The sequence below is a fragment of the Pezoporus wallicus genome, unplaced genomic scaffold (assembly GCF_028554395.1).
Source record: "Pezoporus wallicus isolate ANWC-B61680 ecotype Strahan unplaced genomic scaffold, APGP_CSIRO_Pwel_v1 contig_2770, whole genome shotgun sequence".
Taxonomy (NCBI): Eukaryota; Metazoa; Chordata; class Aves; order Psittaciformes; family Psittacidae; genus Pezoporus; species Pezoporus wallicus.
The window spans coordinates 710131-727569 of NW_026641724.1; the positions used below are offsets into that span (position 1 = coordinate 710131).

A 17439-nucleotide genomic window follows, 5' to 3' on the forward strand; every position below is an offset into this window, starting at 1 on the left:
TGCTAATATTTCCTTTATTATAAAATGGTGATTTGTTTTTAAATACAGAATTCTCAAAGCAGTTTCTAATAGGAAAACTGATGCAGCAATACCAAGTGACTTACGCAAGGCTACATGACAACTCAGTGACAAAATAAAGATAAACCCTACTTCCCCACACCTGAAGCCCACCGTTCCTACTGTACCATTACATATCTAATACCAAAGCACTTTTCTCACTGTAGATTGGTGTCTACAACCATATATGAAGCAGTTTATATTCATTTATCTTCACTGTTCAAATGTAAACTAAATGTGCAAAACCTGCTGTTTTTTTATAAACTGCATAGATTTACATTTAAACAATAAGTACTGAAATTCCACTGAGATTGAAGCCTACCTTTGAATGCACCAAATTAAATACCAGCAACTTTTAAAACTAGAGTTTAATTCCACTGTTACTCCAAGCTCTTGTATAATCATTACACAGTGGTCATTTACTCTTACTGGAGCTCTGCTTCTAAGAAGTTAGAACTACAATCCAATACACAGACACAAGACATTCTATGCTGTGTTTGTTTAAAGATCATTAAAAAAAACAATCTAAATGGCGTATTTTAGCTGCCTGAAGAGTACATTTTTTTATTGTGAAGCTATTCAACTGCTAACATTAAAGGCAGATGGAGAGTGACTTTTGTGGTTAAACTGGGAGAGTGTGACACATAAAAAAAGATCACATTTCAGGCACCCTGTGCCCCGTTAAGCCTTTGTGTATGGGTCAGCTGCAGAGCTGAGACTGGACTAAAGCAGCCTCATCACATCAGAAGGGTCTTTTACCTTTATAGGCTTTAAGTAAAATACCTCTTACATGTAAGTGACTATGGTGATTTCCATCCAGACGGGACTGCAGAAGCAACAGGCTGTGAAGGTACTCAGACAGGTGAAACTAAATTAAATAACAGCATCTCGCCTGTTCAGCATATAGTATGTTTGGATGCCAAACTGTTTCAGCACTTCCTTCTTTAAGCTTCAAAGCTCCTCCATAAGATGATGCACTTGGTACAACGCAGTTTTCCCAGCTACTGCAAATAGGGCTTCTCCTGGCTTCCTCCGCAAACTGCTCTTGGCTCCCGTGCCAGCCAAGGGGCTCGAATGGGGTTGCTCACTCCTCACAGACTGCCCTGCCTTGCGCTCCACTCCCAGAGCACACCAGCACTGCTTTTCCTGCCGCGGCGCCGAAGGCAGCTCTACATCGCTGCCAGCCGCCATCTTCCCCCCGCTGCCCCTGCGGTAAGCCCTCAGCCACCACTCCTCCCTGCGACACGGGGCGGTGCCGCGCCTGCGCGGCAGTGGTGCTGAGGCCCCGGGCTGTGCTGGCAGGGGTCGTGCGCAGGCGCGGGGCGGTGTTCGGTGCGCAGGTGAGGTGGGTGCGGGCCGCGGCGGCGGGGCTGGAGGAGTAGTGTTGTGCTCCCCGGGGACTGTCACCGTCCTTTCCTGTCGGGGGAGGAAAGAGCTGCGCCCTCTCGTAGCGTGGTGGCCAGCCCCGTCCCCGGGAGGTGTGTCCTTCCCGAAGTTCAGACCAGACCTGGGGGGTGGAAACGGGCCTGATAGAGGCTGACAGCGGCGGTGGCCGTGTGCCGCTGTCGCTGTTGGCGGCGGCTCGTCAGCCCGTGGGCGAGAGGAAGCGGGGGTGGCTGATGCTGGCCGTCGTCCTCCCTGGAAACCGTGGAGTCACACTTACAAGCTCGAACGGCTTCAGCTTCCTGCTAGCGGCCGGGCTGTCACCGGCTCGCGGGGACAGTCTGGTGTGTTCACCCAGACCGGAGCAGCGGCCGGAGGGAAACGTGCTTTACCCCGTGCTGTGAAGAAATGCGTCTGGCGCATGTCGTTAAGGACACTCAGTAGGGAGCAAACAGGTGAAACAAAACAGTGTCAGGGTGTAGCGAGCTATAGCCCCTTCAGTAAGGTGGGTGTTAGTGCTCCCTTGGTGCTGGAAAGGGAATTAAGAGGTTCCCCTTTAGTGTGCAGTGCTGCAGGTGAAGAGGAAAGCTCTGGTCGTATGAGGTTTCATCAAGATAAATGCATTTTACATATTACAGTTTTTCATCCTGTGTTGAATTTGTTCATAAAACTTCATTTAATGTGTTCCTGTAAGTAGCATAAGTTTTACGGGAGGTGACACTTCCTGTTAACCTTCTGCAGCCCTGTCAAAATGGGGAAGCTGTAGAATTGTCATAAACTGTCAGGGAAAATGTTTTAAGCATTTACATCTATGCGATTTGAAGAGTTTTCCATCAGTACATTCTGAGAAGTATTGAGCATTTGTCTTACATTGCAACACCCTGCACATCACCATGATGTGAAGGATGTATTTATCATATGTCAGTTTTCTTACACAAGTTGAATGTTGTGCAGGCTTGTAGGACTTGTATAGTGAGTAAAGGGTATTTGAGGTCTGACTGACTAATGTTTGTAAAGCATACCACTTCGTTATGTGGAAGGTATGCATACACATTTCCTTCTTGCATGAAGTGTACAGTGAGATCTCAGCTGCAGAAGTCAGGGTTGTCTCCTGAAACCTTATTTGGAAACAAAAGATGAGGCAATAATGAGTGCTGCCCTAACACTTTCTTTTTTTCCTTCGAAATTCTCTTTGTAGGTAATGTAAGGATTTCAGCTATAAGCAAGAGAGAAAGCAGGCATGTCAGCTCTTTGTCCACCACCATCTCCTGCAGTTGCTAAAACAGAGATCTCCTTGAATGGCGAGTCACCTTTACTAGCTGCCACTTTTGCTTACTGGGACAATATTCTTGGCCCCCGAGTGCGGCATATCTGGGCCCCAAAGACGGAACAGGTACTTCTCAGTGATGGTGAAATAACTTTCCTTGCAAACCACACCCTGAATGGCGAAATACTTCGGAATGCAGAAAGCGGTGCAATAGATGTGAAATTCTTCGTCTTGGCAGAAAAAAGGGTAATCATTGTGTCATTAATCTTTGATGGAAACTGGAATGGAGACAGAAGCACATACGGACTATCAATTATACTTCCACAAAGTGAACTCAGCTTCTACCTGCCACTTCACAGAGTGTGCGTGGATAGGTTAACACATATTATAAGGAAAGGAAGAATATGGATGCATAAGGTAGGTGTATTGTTCATTACTAAAAGCAGTTGTCCAGATTGTCTTGAGCAAAAGCAAGACCTAAGAGTCTATGCCACCTACTGTATAGCAGTCCAGATGCAAAAACTCAAGAGGAGGCTGACCTCTTTACGAGTATACAATTTTGAAGGCTGAAAGATACTAACATGTCAGCAAATTCAAGGCTGGGGTCTTTAGCCACCAGTACTTGTCCTAGTAAATTACATAACATGCACCAGACTGTTGAAGTGAAATAGGCATCCTGTACTGTTTTTCATCTCACTAATTAGTTATAAATTGTTGCTTTTAAGTGTGTTAGCATCTTTAAACCAGATTGAATTGTAAATTTACTGTGTTAAAGTGATTGTTTCCAGTGTTGAGGTCCAGAAAAGGGAACTGATGCAGTTAATGTTATATAATGCTATAATTCTATTTTTTTTTTTTTTTAAAAAGAGGGTGTCGGCAATCAGTTTGGCAAGATTGTTAAATTGTGTTAAAACTAACGGGAGAACCACAAAAATACATCTATTTTAGCCCAAATATTTATACTTTTGAAATTCAGAAAACATGCTAAGTTTTTCTGAAGAATTACAAGTCTTACCTTTAGATACATTATGGATATTTTCTTAAGCGAAAATTATTATGTATTTTTGTTTAAATAATGTTTAGACAATAAAAATCGTAATAATAAAATCTGTCATCTTCATGGAGTACAAGTTGTCTTACAGCAGTGCGTTGTATGTCAGCTGTAGTGTGTATTGTGATATGTTTGGTAAAGTTTTTGTTCCTCTTCTCAGACTTCTGATCAACATACTTTAAACTTCCTTTCTGAGTACTCTTATCTGAGCTAATTAAGTTTCCAGAAACACTAAGCTGATGTTAATTTTAGTGGTGGTGATTCCTTTTTGCTGCAGTAACTCCAGTGATATTTGTCGTCTTCCCTGATGATGCCTGTCAGTGTTTTCCACTACATTGGGTCTTGATACATCTCGGCTTTATTTTTCAGAGGAAGGATAGGACATAAAGTTCATTTTCACTACAGTAGAAACACAAATATGTCATTCTTAATCTAGCCTTCTAAAAGCATGCTGGATGTTAGTGCTTTTGACTTAAGTGAATTCTATCATGTGTCCTTGATTACATTGCTTCTCTGTCATTTAGTGTCCTCTGCACTTAAATTTAATGTGAGTAGCAAATAAGAATTGTCCATCATTCTTAACTACAGTAATCTTAGCTCTTTTTGGACATTGACCCATACCGGTATGTTTCTACAGCAGAAGTAGCCTTCAGTTGGTGTTGAGAATGGCAAATCTTTTCTACTAGTTTCCTCAGAAATTAGTCATTAAGTTCTTCATTCTTTTTCAGATGTTCTTGAGGCAGATAGGTCAACTGGCTTAGCTGAGACAGTGATGCATTCCGAGGTGGATGTTTATTGTCTGTCAGGGTATTTTGGTTTGTTTGGGTTTTTTTTTTTTGAGGATGATCAAAGATCCCTGCATATCTCTGCAGTTCTGCAGCCTTACATAGGAGAGAGGAAACTGCAAATGTAGATTAAAATTTAGGCATGAGTTGTAAGATGATACTGAATTAAATGAGGCTCATTTTGTAGTTTGAGTTTTGGAACAGTTTAGCAACTGTGGCTAAACAGAACAAAAAATACTAAAGTTGTATCTGAAAGGAACTATGTATCTCTTCTGGAATTTATAATGGCTATGGTTATTGGCTATCAGGAGTTCTGTGTAGAGCCAGACAAGAGCTCTAGATAGACTTTAGAAGAGAAGAAGCTCTTCTGAACTCAAGAACTAGGAGAAGCATGGAACAGACTGGCAAAGAGAGACAAGAAACTCCGAGCAGGTCATCTATATGGGAATTAGAAAACCCTTTTCTCTACTTCAGTTTTATTACCAGGTGTTTGTTTAATAATTTGGAGCAATTATATTTCTAAAAAGAAGTGGCTTACACCATTTGTTCAGCCTTACCTTCATAAGACTGACTTCTTTTAAAACAAAGGATTTCACTGTCAAGGATGTCTTACTTCACTGATACTGAAGGAATGGAGGTTCCCTGAAGGAATCTGCCTTGTTCCAATATTGTTTTTTGCAGGTGCCTCTTTTAGATGGTTTGACAAGATTTATTCCTGGTTTAAGGCAAGTTAGTTTTGCTTGTTCCCTGTTCATCCATTCAGAAAAGTTTCCCACTTGAAGCTGTTGAACTCTTGAGTAGTTGGTCCCTGGGAAACTAATGAGCAACCAATAAAAATGCAATAACCTGTCAGCATCTAGCAATAGATATCATTAATTTTCCCAGCATCTTCCATTTTTTTTTTTGCATGTTGTATTGATCTTCTCAGTGATTAATGCCAATTCTTTTTGTGAAGAACTTTATTCTGTTGTAAGTTGCGTTTTGAATGCAGTTTGCTACTCAGCTCCTGCTGAATCTGTTTTGAGAACTTTGTCCATCCCTTGTACATTGTGTTTTATGTATTTTGAGATTTCATGCCTCCTGTACTTGGTTATAAAACAATGTTTCAAATACTTGTGTCTCAAGATGGGGAAAAAAAAAGTCCTGTTTTTCCTGTCTTTTCCAGACAATTTTTTTTTCTCATTTTGAAAATCTCATTTTTCTCTTGCTGCATCAGAAACCATCAGTCTGTACCGTATCCATTTAAACATAAAAATCCATACAGAAAGTGGAATTCTGTACCATAATCTGATCATTTGGCATTTGTTGATTGTAATGAAGAATGTTTTGTCATTATCGTCACACCCTCCCTTTCCTGCTGCTCCTGCCCAAGCACGTGAAAGGTTTGGTGGGGGCCAGAGCAGGGAGCATTGATCTGTTTAAAATGACACCACTTCCCACTAATGTCAACTCTGTAAAAGAAAAAAGGCTTGAACATCAAAATTTGAATCTAAGAAGCATGACTCCAGAGGGAAGAAACTGTACCATTTGACTGTTGTGTGCATACATATATAAACAGATACCAGAGCATTTATATTTAACTGCTTCTCTTGCTCAGGAGAGGCAAGAACATTTCCAGAAGATTGTCTTGGAAGGCACAGAGAGAATGGAGGATCAGGTAAGGGACCTGGTTGACGGGTATGGCACACCATCACAAAACTATTTGCCTGGATCTGATGGCTGTAGAAGTTGGTGCTGCTTCTTATTTTTGGGATCCAAGAAGATACTTTGGACTGGCTGATGACCTGCCATGTACAGGAGGCAAAGTTTCTGAAGATAGGATGATGGAAGCTGTGAACAAGTTGAAGGAAAATATATTTCATCATTTTATGGGTAAAGTGGAAATCTATGAAGAATAATTACCTTTCAGAAAAGGAAAATCATTTACTTGAAGCTCTGTAAAGGCAGTAGCTTCCATAGATTCATGCTCGCCTCCTGTCAAGGATGGTTTTTCACTAGGTCGTTACCTTTTCAAGTTACAGAGACGTACGGAGTCTGTCACGTTGGAATGTGGTTGGAGACCTTATGGATAAGGATGTGAAAAGAATTCCATTTCTGAAACTGTAAATATAAAATTGTGGCTTCAGCTTTTTGTGATAGATAAACCAGATAAGAAGTTTTGTATGTTAATAATGAATATGCCTGGGTTTAGTTTCCTGTCATTGTTAAAACATCAAACTTGGATCTAAAATGCTTAACAATAATTGCATGTAATACAGTAGGATGAAATTATCTCACTTTGAATAATTCTTGTCTAGACCAATCAAACTGATTGTGAAAATTACTTAGGACCCTGGAAATACATTTTAGAGATGATATTGGGTAGCAAAATCTGTTTACATTTCATAATTATTGATGAGCAAAGCCCAAGAAGTCTGTGCATCCATTTTGCAAAAGTTGGAAGTTAAAGATGTTTTGCGTGTAATATTGCAAGCTCATGTTAGTAGTAACTTCCAATGCTGCACAATGTGCTTTTACTTGAAGCATTTTATTTACTGCACAGGGCCAGAGCATCATTCCAATGCTGACAGGAGAAGTCATTCCTGTAATGGAACTTCTTTCATCTATGAAATCACACAGCGTTCCAGAAGAAATAGATGTAAGTCCTTCTGTTCTTTGCATTCTGACTAAAAAAGTGACTTTGGCACTAAGGTTTAGTACATTCTGTAGCAGACAAAAGCCAACGGTTGTCATAAGTTCTTGTAAACTTTGGTTGGTTTACATCAAGTTCTCCTAAGTGGTACAGGGAATGGTTTAACATAACTCTTTCAGTTTGGTAAACGTAATAGTGCTAGCAGTGGCTTTTTGATCAACAGTTAGGAAAATTGACTGTTTAGGGTGATCAAAGACTATTTGATGCAAAACAAAATGAATTGGGTAAATGGTTTTAATGTTGATACCTTATCACCATGTTCCAGTATTTAAAGGGTGGCTAAAAGAAGATGGAGACTCCCTTTCTACAAGGAGTCACATGGAAAAGACAAGGAGTAATGGGCACAAGTTATCCTCAGGGAGATTTTGACCGGACAGTAGTGGAAAATATTTCTCAGTGAGAACAGTCAGCCATTGGAATAACCTCCCCAGGGAAGTAGTGGACTCCCCAGTGCTGAAAACATTTGAGATTCAGCTGGACAGGGTGCTGGAACATCTAGTCTAGGTTATGCTTTGCCTAGAAAGGTTGGACCAGATGACCCTTGAGGTAATTTTCAGCCTGGTACTCTATGATTCTGTGATTGATTCTATGATACCTGCTTCAGTGTGGTTTAGTGTTCTCATGGAGAAGTAAAAGTGATTTCACTAAGATTATAGGAAGAAAAACATTGGGAAGAATCTGACTTGTGACTGGTAAAGAACATTTAATCGTTGAGTGACTTTCTCATTTTCAAAATACTTTGGTTGAAATCAGAAGGTCTTTTTAATGTTGTCCTTTTGGGGGCAGTCTTACAACTTAGTTTAAGTAGTTCCCACCTGTCATTAAAAATCAGTTAATTGGAAGGTGTTGTAGATCCTTGTCTAACATTTGTTTGTATTTACTTGCATTTCAGATAAGCGACACAGTGCTAAATGATGATGACATTGGGGATAGTTGCCATGAAGGCTTTCTTCTCAAGTACGAATTTTAGTTTTGATTTATGCTGTAATAAAATGGTTTCAACTTGTGTGTGCATACATATGGGTGTACATGTACATATACAATTATCTGCATGTGCATGTGAACATGCACTAGATTAGTTTTCCTTATAGGAGGAGGAGAATTACATGTATTTGTCTTTTTGAATTTTTGTCTATAAAATGCTGTAGAAGTTCCCGTCACTTTAGAAGAATGTCTCTGGGCTAATAGCTACATCTCTGTAGACTGTGTTGTCACAGTCATTTGCTTTATAATAGAATTCCTATAAAATATAATTTTTCTTTTATATATTTGATTTTATGAGGATATGAGTCAAAGTTTTACATTTTTATGAAATGCCAAAAACTTGCATAAATAGGAGCCATTAATGGTATGGCATATAGAATGCTTGTTAAATTGTATTATTAAATTTCTGTATTTCTCTTTTTTTAATCCTGTCTTTAATGTACAAGTGGAAGTATTTGCCCGTGAGAGCAGTTTGGTTTCTTCCTGCGGGAAAACTTATTTCATATATTTTAGTTTGTTCTGTTACCTTTCAGAACACCTCCAATGTAACTGCATTCATTTATGTAGTGTTTAGTGCCTGTTTATAATGTCTCATACACTTTTCAGTGCTACAGAAAATTATCTAATTCTTCATAATAATGTTATACTTAGTTCCATAGAAAATTTATAAGTGAATATCATGGAATGGGTTATTGTAAACAACTAGAGCCATTGATCCTACAGCAATGAGCTATTTTTGTTCCAAATGTAGATTATTGGGCAGGTAGACTATATGGTATCAGTTTTCTCTTTTTGCTGCTACTTCTCCTTGGAAGTTTTGTTCTGAAATTAAATAATAACTTGGCCATTTGTGTGAAGGGTCCAAATGTCTGCTTTTTAGCTTATCTGCAAAGCTTATCAGCTCATTTAGGTTCAGATGTCAAGTCTTAAATATAGTCTTGTATGGATTTATACATGTCATTGAATTAAAATTGGATTAAACCTAAAAAACTGGCGTAACAACACCAGCCTCTAAAATAGGCTGTCATTTTTTTTAGTAACTTCTAAATGAAACTGAGCATCCATTTCTGCCTCAAAGGAAGAATTTTTAAGTATTCAGGTAGCCTTAAGTTTAACTCCTAGAATGCACTTGATAAAGTAAATAGTAGCAGGTCCACTAGAGTGCACTTGCAGGATTTTAGAGTCTCAGCATAACTACTATAGTCCTTGTCTTTTAGATGTGTTTAACAGAACTGGTTAATCACACAATGCAGTAAGATAACATAAATGTACTTTTGTATAACCACAGATACTGGAGAAGATTTTTTTAATGGTACTTACGTGTTCCAGGATATCTAGACTTTTTGAAGCTGTGGGCCAGGTGTTGCTTTGAGACAGTGCAGGGGGGAAGGGAGCATGAGGATAAGAAACCGCAATAGAAGTTTGCTAAGGACAAGTTAATAATTGTGAAGGTTAGTCCAGGTATGTTTACTCTAGCCTGCAGAGTTAAGATAAACCAAATCAGATCTGTGCTGCTGGCAACTCATAAGACAAGATCATTCAACTGCCAACATGCCTGTGTGTATTCTAAAGGATTCAAGCTTGTGTCATGGTCTTGCCCGTGTACTTACCAAGAGCTAGAACAGTTTACCTGCCAAATCTCCCCAAACTGGTTTCTGATCCACAGTATCAAAAAATGAGAACAAGCATGAAACTGATCTTCTGTCAAGAAGCTTTCAAATCCATCATTATTAATATATTTTCTATTACTCTAAGGTAATGATATAGATTCTGTAATTAAACTAGATCGTAGCAGTAGATAGTTTTTGTTTGCTCTATAACTGGTGTTGGGAGATTGAGTGACAGTCTTCTAATTTACCAAAATGAAAATGTAGATACTGCCAAACTACTGGATTTCATCAGTAGCTTACAGAGGTGTGTGAGGTCCTATGGTTATGGGACTATAAGTGTGGGCCTATATTTATACTAGCAACTTCATTCTTCACATCTTCACACTTCATTCTTCTTGTGAAGATGGTAATTCTTTTATTTCAAAAGTTTGATTATTAACCTATGTTTGGTTTTATTTGCAGTGCAATTAGTTCACACCTGCAGACCTGTGGTTGCTCTGTAGTTGTAGGAAGCAGCGCAGAAAAAGTTAATAAGGTAATGCATTTTCTAATTAACCAAACTGAAATTCTGATTATTAAGAGTGTTAGTGTGTTATTTGGAACAAGGTTTATAAACACACTTGAGGTGAAGGAGGAAGGAACACTGTTGTGTGGTTATCTTACTGCAGCTGATTTGTCTAGCAGTTGATAATTCTGCCTGAAAATTGCCTTAGCAGTTGTATTCTGGCAACTGTAAGAAAAGCAATGTATTTAATTGTTACTGATATAAACAAGTAGCAAATGAGTCTGAGCTTTTAAAATCAAGTTTATTAGCTAAAATACACAAACTGAAGAGGTCTGAACTGGCTTGCCCAGTTCAGCTATGTCAATGGCTATTGTCTGTGTACTCTTAAGAAATAAGTGTCTGGATAATTTTTCTTACATGGGTGAATAAATCTGCATCATGTACTGCTTGTGTTTTATGTTCTTTTTAACGCAGATTGTGAGGACATTATGTCTGTTTCTTACACCGTCAGAGAGGAAATGCTCCAGACTCTGTAGAAATGAGTCTTCTTTCAAGTACGAGTCAGGACTTTTTGTTCAAGGCTTGCTCAAAGTAAGTATGCTTAGGAGAGTTCTATTCTTCTGTAGTCTAAGAACTTTATTCAGTGGATGGGTGTGCGTATGATTTGTGTGCAAATGATATCTTCAGAGAAATACGTCCTCTTCCTTTGATTCCTTTCTGGCACTATAGCTTTCCTTGTAACTAGTTGCATGTTAAAATTCCAAGCCAGTCTTTCTTCTGACACATGTGTTTCTTGAGTATTGTCCAGAATTGTTCCTATGCTTCGAGGTACAATAATAATACTTTTTTTGCCTACTTGGGGCTAGAATCCCAAAAGGCCCCAAGTTTTTGTATCGTACCAAAAGAAAAAAAAAAAAAGAACAGTTCATCAGTCCTACAGTTTCCAAGTATTTTTTTTCACTAAAACAGGATGCAACAGGAAGCTTTGTGTTGCCCTTCCGTCAAGTAATGTATGCCCCATATCCTACTACACATATAGATGTAGATGTCAATACAGTGAAGCAGATGCCCCCTTGTCATGAACACATCTATAACCAACGACGATATATGAGATCTGAGCTGACAGCATTTTGGAGAGCTAATTCAGATGAAGAAATGTCTCAAGATTATATTATCCACACAGATGAGAGTTTCACACCTGATTTGTATGTACTTCTCTCTTACATCTCTCAGTGTTACTTGATTTGCTTTTAGAAAGCTCCTTGAGCTCTGGTAGTTGCATTCGTTTTGGGGGGATTTACCAGTTCTGTCAGTAGTTTTGTTGCACTAAATATTACTGAAATTCATTTTCAGTGATATTTCTGACCATGTTGTGTTGATTTTGTTGCCTGTTTTAATTAGGGATGTAACAGAGCTAAGTGTATTTGACCAGGTCTAATAGCTTTCCTGGGTTTACTTCATTTCACTCAAAAGTTTTACTGTACAATTCTTTATTAGCTTTAAAATTAGCAGGATAATATTTCACTTAAATTTTGAATTCAGTTTGCATTTCTCTCAGATTGTAAACAGTAATGCTACTGCTGTGCACAGCTGCTGGGCAGATAGTGGCCCTTCATGGTGTTAGCTCACATGCTTCTTTGCTTTCTTATCTGTAGAAATGTCTTTCAAGATATCCTGCATCGAGATACGTTAGTAAAAGCCTTCCTGGACCAGGTAATTGTTGCTTTTTCAGAAAGAACAAGAGCAAAAGTTCAGTACTTTGAGTCCTAGAAACATACAATTTAACATGAACAGATAATTGGCTGGCTTGTTAGCTCTTCTTCTTACTAGTGCTGTGATTCTTCTCTGCATAACTAGAGAGAAGAATACTCCTGTTTCTTGTAGTATAATACTGAAACTCGTTCTTATATATGAAAAACAATGCATGTTTTCTCTTGCTGTGCAACAGTGTCTACAGTTACAGTATTGAGAGAGCTACCTGACTGGAATTAGTTTCAGATAATTTTAAGAAGGAAAATAATGCTTTATCCGAACAGAATTGTGAAACAGCTCTAATTTATTGTATTAGAGCATGTAGAAAACTACAAAACAATGTTGAGTGTATCTGCTGTTCATGTGCCTGATGTGCTGTAATTAAGGATATTTTATATGTGTATGCAATGTTTGTTTCTATTTTACATTCTTAAAATTATTCTTGAATTTCCATGTGTACTTAATTTTCTGGTATAATTTTTAACAGATCTTCCATCTGAAGCCTGGCTTGTCTCTAAGGAGTACTTTCCTTGCACAATTTCTGCTAGTCCTCCACAGAAAAGCCTTGACTTTAATAAAATACATTGAGGATGATACGTAAGTGAACAGATAATGGAAAGTAGGCTTTGAGAAAATTGCTCTGTTCTTTTTTACAACACCCTTTATTTTCTTGCAGACAAAGAGGAAAGAAACCTTTTAGGTCTCTTCGTAGCTTAAAAGTAGATCTTGACTTAACAGCAGAGGGCGATCTTAACATAATAATGGCTTTGGCTGAGAAGATTAAACCAGGTCTACACTCCTTCATCTTTGGGAGGCCATTCTACACTAGCGTACAAGAACGTGATATGCTTATGACGTTTTAAAGTTCTCCACTGCTAACGTGCAATATTGCAATCCTGCATGGTGCGAGAAGACATCTGTTAGTGTGACCACCACACATGTGACAATCAGTGACTGGATTGGGGATGAAGAATTAGGCAGATACACTACAGTCTGTCTGAAGCAGGAGAGGAACATCTTAAGAGAGAATATTAGCTTAGCTAGACAAGCATGATTTTAATGAATCCATCTCTTCATGTGTTTTTTTTATCAGTAAACGTTACCAGAGGTTCCTTTGCCATATAGGTTTAGTAGGTAAATTCTAACATACATACAATAAAGGGAAGCATTTTAATTTTCTTTCTCCAGGGACTTTCCTCAGGTGTGTGTCAGTTTTTCTCTGTTCTGCTGTGTCAGTAATTTTAGTGTTTCTGCAGAATACAATGCATACATCCTCTCTGATCATGGAGGCTGTGGAATAGGGGCCTTCTAGGAGTTTCAGAGAGCTTTTTAAAGTGTTATTATGTATGTGGTACATAATATGAAATAGGACTTCCCTCATCTCCCTTTTTAACATTACTGGCTCCTTCATTCGGAGCATTTAAAGGTGTTTGATTTTTAATATACTGCAAAGTGCTGTTCTGTGTGCAAACTGTTGACTGTTAGCATCTTAAAGAGCAGCACTCTGCACGTGGGAACTGGATCATTATTTAAGCGGCTTTGTGCCTGTAAGTGCCAGCTGAGACACTGTGACACCTCCTGCAGTGCAGTGTCAGTAATCCAGCATAATTGAGTTCTTTTAAAACACAAAACAGAAAAATGTGTCATTCGGCAGCAGTTGTCAGTCTTTCTCTCTGTAAACTGCTGCTGTTCTTTCTGTTTCAGTTAAAATAAAGTTCAGATTAAAGTATTAGACCCTCCCAAAGAACACCAAGGTGACAGCCAAATTAAAAGAGAAAACAGTGATTTTTTAATTTATTTTTTTTTCCAATGCTATTAATATATTTAGTAACCCTTAATTCGGAGATGAGCACAGCTATGGACTAACATTTATTAGCATTTTACTACGCGAATGCTAGTCAGTAATCTTGCCAATCTTCTTAGATCATCTTAACACATCTCTGGCTTTGCTTTGCTTCAAAATAAATCCCTGTTTTCTGTTCGCATGCCTCAACCTCTCTTTCTCAGTAGTAGTTAGAGGGGTATGGTGTCAGGGTAATCCAGACCCATTGTATTGGGTTTTGACACGTTTGGTGTGTGACATTGAAATCAGCAGTACACGTGTACTGCGTGTTGCTGTATCTCTGCTCTGTTTGGACAAATGCAGGAAATATATTTGTGTCATGTTTTAGCGTAACCTCATAACTCAGTATTCATTGTGAAAGAGCTGCATGTGTGTTTGAGAAGCCACAGCTACTTTATTGCTTACATTGTTTGTAACACTCCTTGGTGATCAGGCTGCTGTTTTTAGTGTCCCTTGCATGCAGAGAGGCAAAGAAGGTAACAAAAGCCAGATTCCCAACTTTTCCTGAAATGCGCAATACTCGTATTTTACAAGGAATATTGTCCTTCGTTTGGGTGTCCATAATTCCCTTACATTTTCTGAAAGACAAAGATTCACAATTACATATTTAGAGCTTATGAGAAGACATGGAATTAAGCACCAGCTGCACACCATTTTTGTGAATGAACATCATCAGCATTACCTGGTTGAATTAGTAACGTTTTGTGGGGCTGTTTTGTTGCTGTGTATGTATGTAGGACTCCCAATAAGCTCAGTGCTTCATGAGGCTTGTCAGAATTACACTGATGTATGTTACTTTTGCCAGGATTGTGTTTGTGTTCCTACCATTTTATTTCCTTCTGTGTTTTTTATCAATTGATCCATTGGAGAAGAGCCTGATTGTGCTGTTTTTACTCTCATGTCTAAGATTGTGAAAAAAAAGGATGTAATAAACACTGCTGAAACTGCCAGTGTAGAAGTTGTGTTGAAGTCTAAAGAGCTTTAAATGTGCTGCTGAAATTAATCACTTCAGCTTGATAACACTGACTCTGCTAACAGCAAAGGTCTGTTTGTTTACAGAAGATGTCACTTTTTGAAATTACTAAAAGCTGGGAACTTTATCAGTTGCTATTTTTGTTGGACAACCATCACAAGTGCAGAATGTATAGTGAAGTAAGTTATTAAATGCATCTGCGTGTTGTGTTGTAAATCTTGATCAGGAAACAAAGTATTTTAATAAAATTCATGCACAATTTTTGACTTCAGTAGCTGCCGATTTTTTTTCATAGAATTCCTGTTCTGTATCTGATAGAATCATTATCTTCTATCCTTTGAAATGAAGACGAAACCTTTTTCCTTCTTGTTAAATCAAAAATTATGGCTAGATGGTTAATCGCAGACTCATGGATAGAAAGGCATTTGTAACTCCATTTCTGTTAAGGACCTGTGCATTTCAAGCTGAGACCAGTGTGACTTGCTATGTCTCTGATGTACTCAGAAAAGAATTTAGTCTCTTTACAAAGTTTTAATCCCATAAGGTAGAGTTCAGAAATGTTTCAAGGAGTTCACTTGTGTCTAGCAGTCGGTGAATACCTTTCCTCAGGATTTTAGTTCCTGACCGGGAATATATAAAGCCAGGACGGAAAGGCATCCACTGGAGTGTCGTATTCGATGGGACTGCAGAGGATACTCCCAGTCTATATATCAGTTTGTCCTAATGTCAGTTTTATTTCAGAGCAAAATGGGTGTTTTGGTAGTGTTTTTCTGTCTGAACCACCAATATGATACACCAATACAGTGGGCCCAGGCCTCCCACACTCCACCCTACTTGAAAAAGGCATTAGGAAGATTTCTCTTCCTGTTTTTCAGATCAGTGAAGACAAAGGGCAGTGGTCAAAAATTTAGGGATATCATACTGGCATGTGGGTCCCCTCTAGTGTCTAAATGGGAGCCTGAAAAATGTTCATTGTCTTTCCTTCAGTGGTAAAGTGGTGTAAAAACATATTTGCTAGTGTGCAGAATAGAGCATGGTTGTGTTTACCTCTGAGCTGGCATACAGCTTCGTTAGAGCTCCCACTCCGGCAAAACACCAAGGAAACTCCATGGCAGCGTGTCCTTATTTACAAGGTTGTTCATGTGAGACTTGGATTAAAGGAAGTAATTATCTTACTTCTCAAAGCCATGCTGTTCATGCACATGTCCAGAGGTTTGAAACATAGAGGCTTCAATTAAAGTTCAAATGTATGAAAAACGGACAGTCCTGACAATGACCATCAAGTAAGTCTGACTTCAGTTCTGTCCTGCAAGAACTTTCAGCATACCATAAGGCAGCTTTTCAAAGTAGGAATGAATGGAAAAAGAACTTGCTGCTTAAACAGCATGGAATAGCAACTGGTAATCATTCCCTTCTCTTAAATGTTCCTATCTCTATCATCATCCAGATGGGGGAGGTCCCCGACACCTGGAAAAGAGCCAAAAGACAATCTGGAGAACTGCAGATTGAGCAGTTTCACTCAGGTACCAGGCAAAATCATGGCATATGTCCTCTTGGAGCCCATGTCTTGCCACATGAGGGAGAAGGTGGCAGTGGGAAGCTGTCAGCATGGCTTGACCCACAGTGAATGATTCTTCACCCACATATTGCTTTCTGTGATAAAAGCAGATTTGTGAACAAGAGAACAGGGGTTATCATTCAGGTTGACTACAGCAATGCTTGGAGCACTCCTCCACAGTGTCCTTGTAGCAATGCTGGATGTTAGGGTCTGGATGGATGCCCCACCAAGGGAAAAATGCCTGGCTGGGCAGTTAGACACAGAGGTGGTGGCCACTGGGTCATATCTGTCTGAAGGCTTGTGCCCTGTGGAGGGTCTGCTCTGGTGCTTCTTGTCCTGTTCAGCATCTGTGTCTGTGACCTGAGGAGGTGACCAAATGCACTGTCATGTTTGCTGGTGCCACCAAACCAGGGCAGGGTGGAGCAGCTGATACGCACAGGGGCAAGGGCTGCTGACCAGAGAGACCTGGAGCAGCGAGAGGAGAGGACAGGGCCCCTGTGCATCTGGGGCAGGAGCAAAGGGCAGCCCTGCCCTGGCCAAGCCGCACCCTGTCAGCCATACTAGTGAGACCAGGAGCAGCTCTGGGGAAAAGGTGCTGTCAAGCAGTGAGCTGGCAGGGCCAAAGAGGCTGGAGATAAGGGAAGGCTTTTTCCCTATTGAAACAGGGATAGGGAGGCGGTGCCACCTCCCTCATTGGAGGTTTTCCAGCTCGCACAGTATAACACCATGAGCACTGGTCTGACCCCATGGCTCAGCCTGCTCTGAACAGGCTGGAGACCTACCAAAGTCCAGCCTCCCACTTGGACTCTGTCAACTTCCCATGAATGTTCCCAACATTCCCCATGGCATTGTATGGTCAGTTCTGAGTATCTCCAACGGCACATGTTAAGACGAATAGCAGCATATCCTTCATGTGAAACACAAGGGCTAACCAGGACCTCTTGTAGAAACATGTATCTTCAGCAAGAAAGGGAAGACT

At 39.6% G+C, this 17439-nt stretch overlaps 1 protein-coding gene across 7 annotated transcripts; it reads left to right on the forward strand.

Annotated features, from left to right (window-relative positions):
- Positions 1-1312: 1312 nt before the first annotated feature.
- C9orf72 (C9orf72-SMCR8 complex subunit) lies at positions 1313-13436 on the forward strand. 7 transcript variants are annotated; one of them, XM_057425030.1, is made up of 11 exons: positions 1313-1372; positions 2639-3124; positions 6141-6200; positions 7086-7181; positions 8128-8192; positions 10292-10364; positions 10809-10925; positions 11304-11539; positions 11990-12047; positions 12574-12683; positions 12763-13436. In XM_057425030.1, the coding sequence occupies exons 2-11, from the start codon at positions 2681-2683 to the stop codon at positions 12947-12949; spliced, it is 1446 nt and encodes a 481-aa protein (XP_057281013.1). In that variant the 5' UTR covers positions 1313-1372; positions 2639-2680; the 3' UTR covers positions 12950-13436. The 7 variants fall into 7 exon arrangements, with proteins under 7 accessions (XP_057281013.1, XP_057281012.1, XP_057281014.1 ...); XM_057425029.1 differs by having other exon boundaries at positions 1321-1402; XM_057425031.1 differs by having other exon boundaries at positions 1333-1397.
- Positions 13437-17439: the final 4003 nt, after the last annotated feature.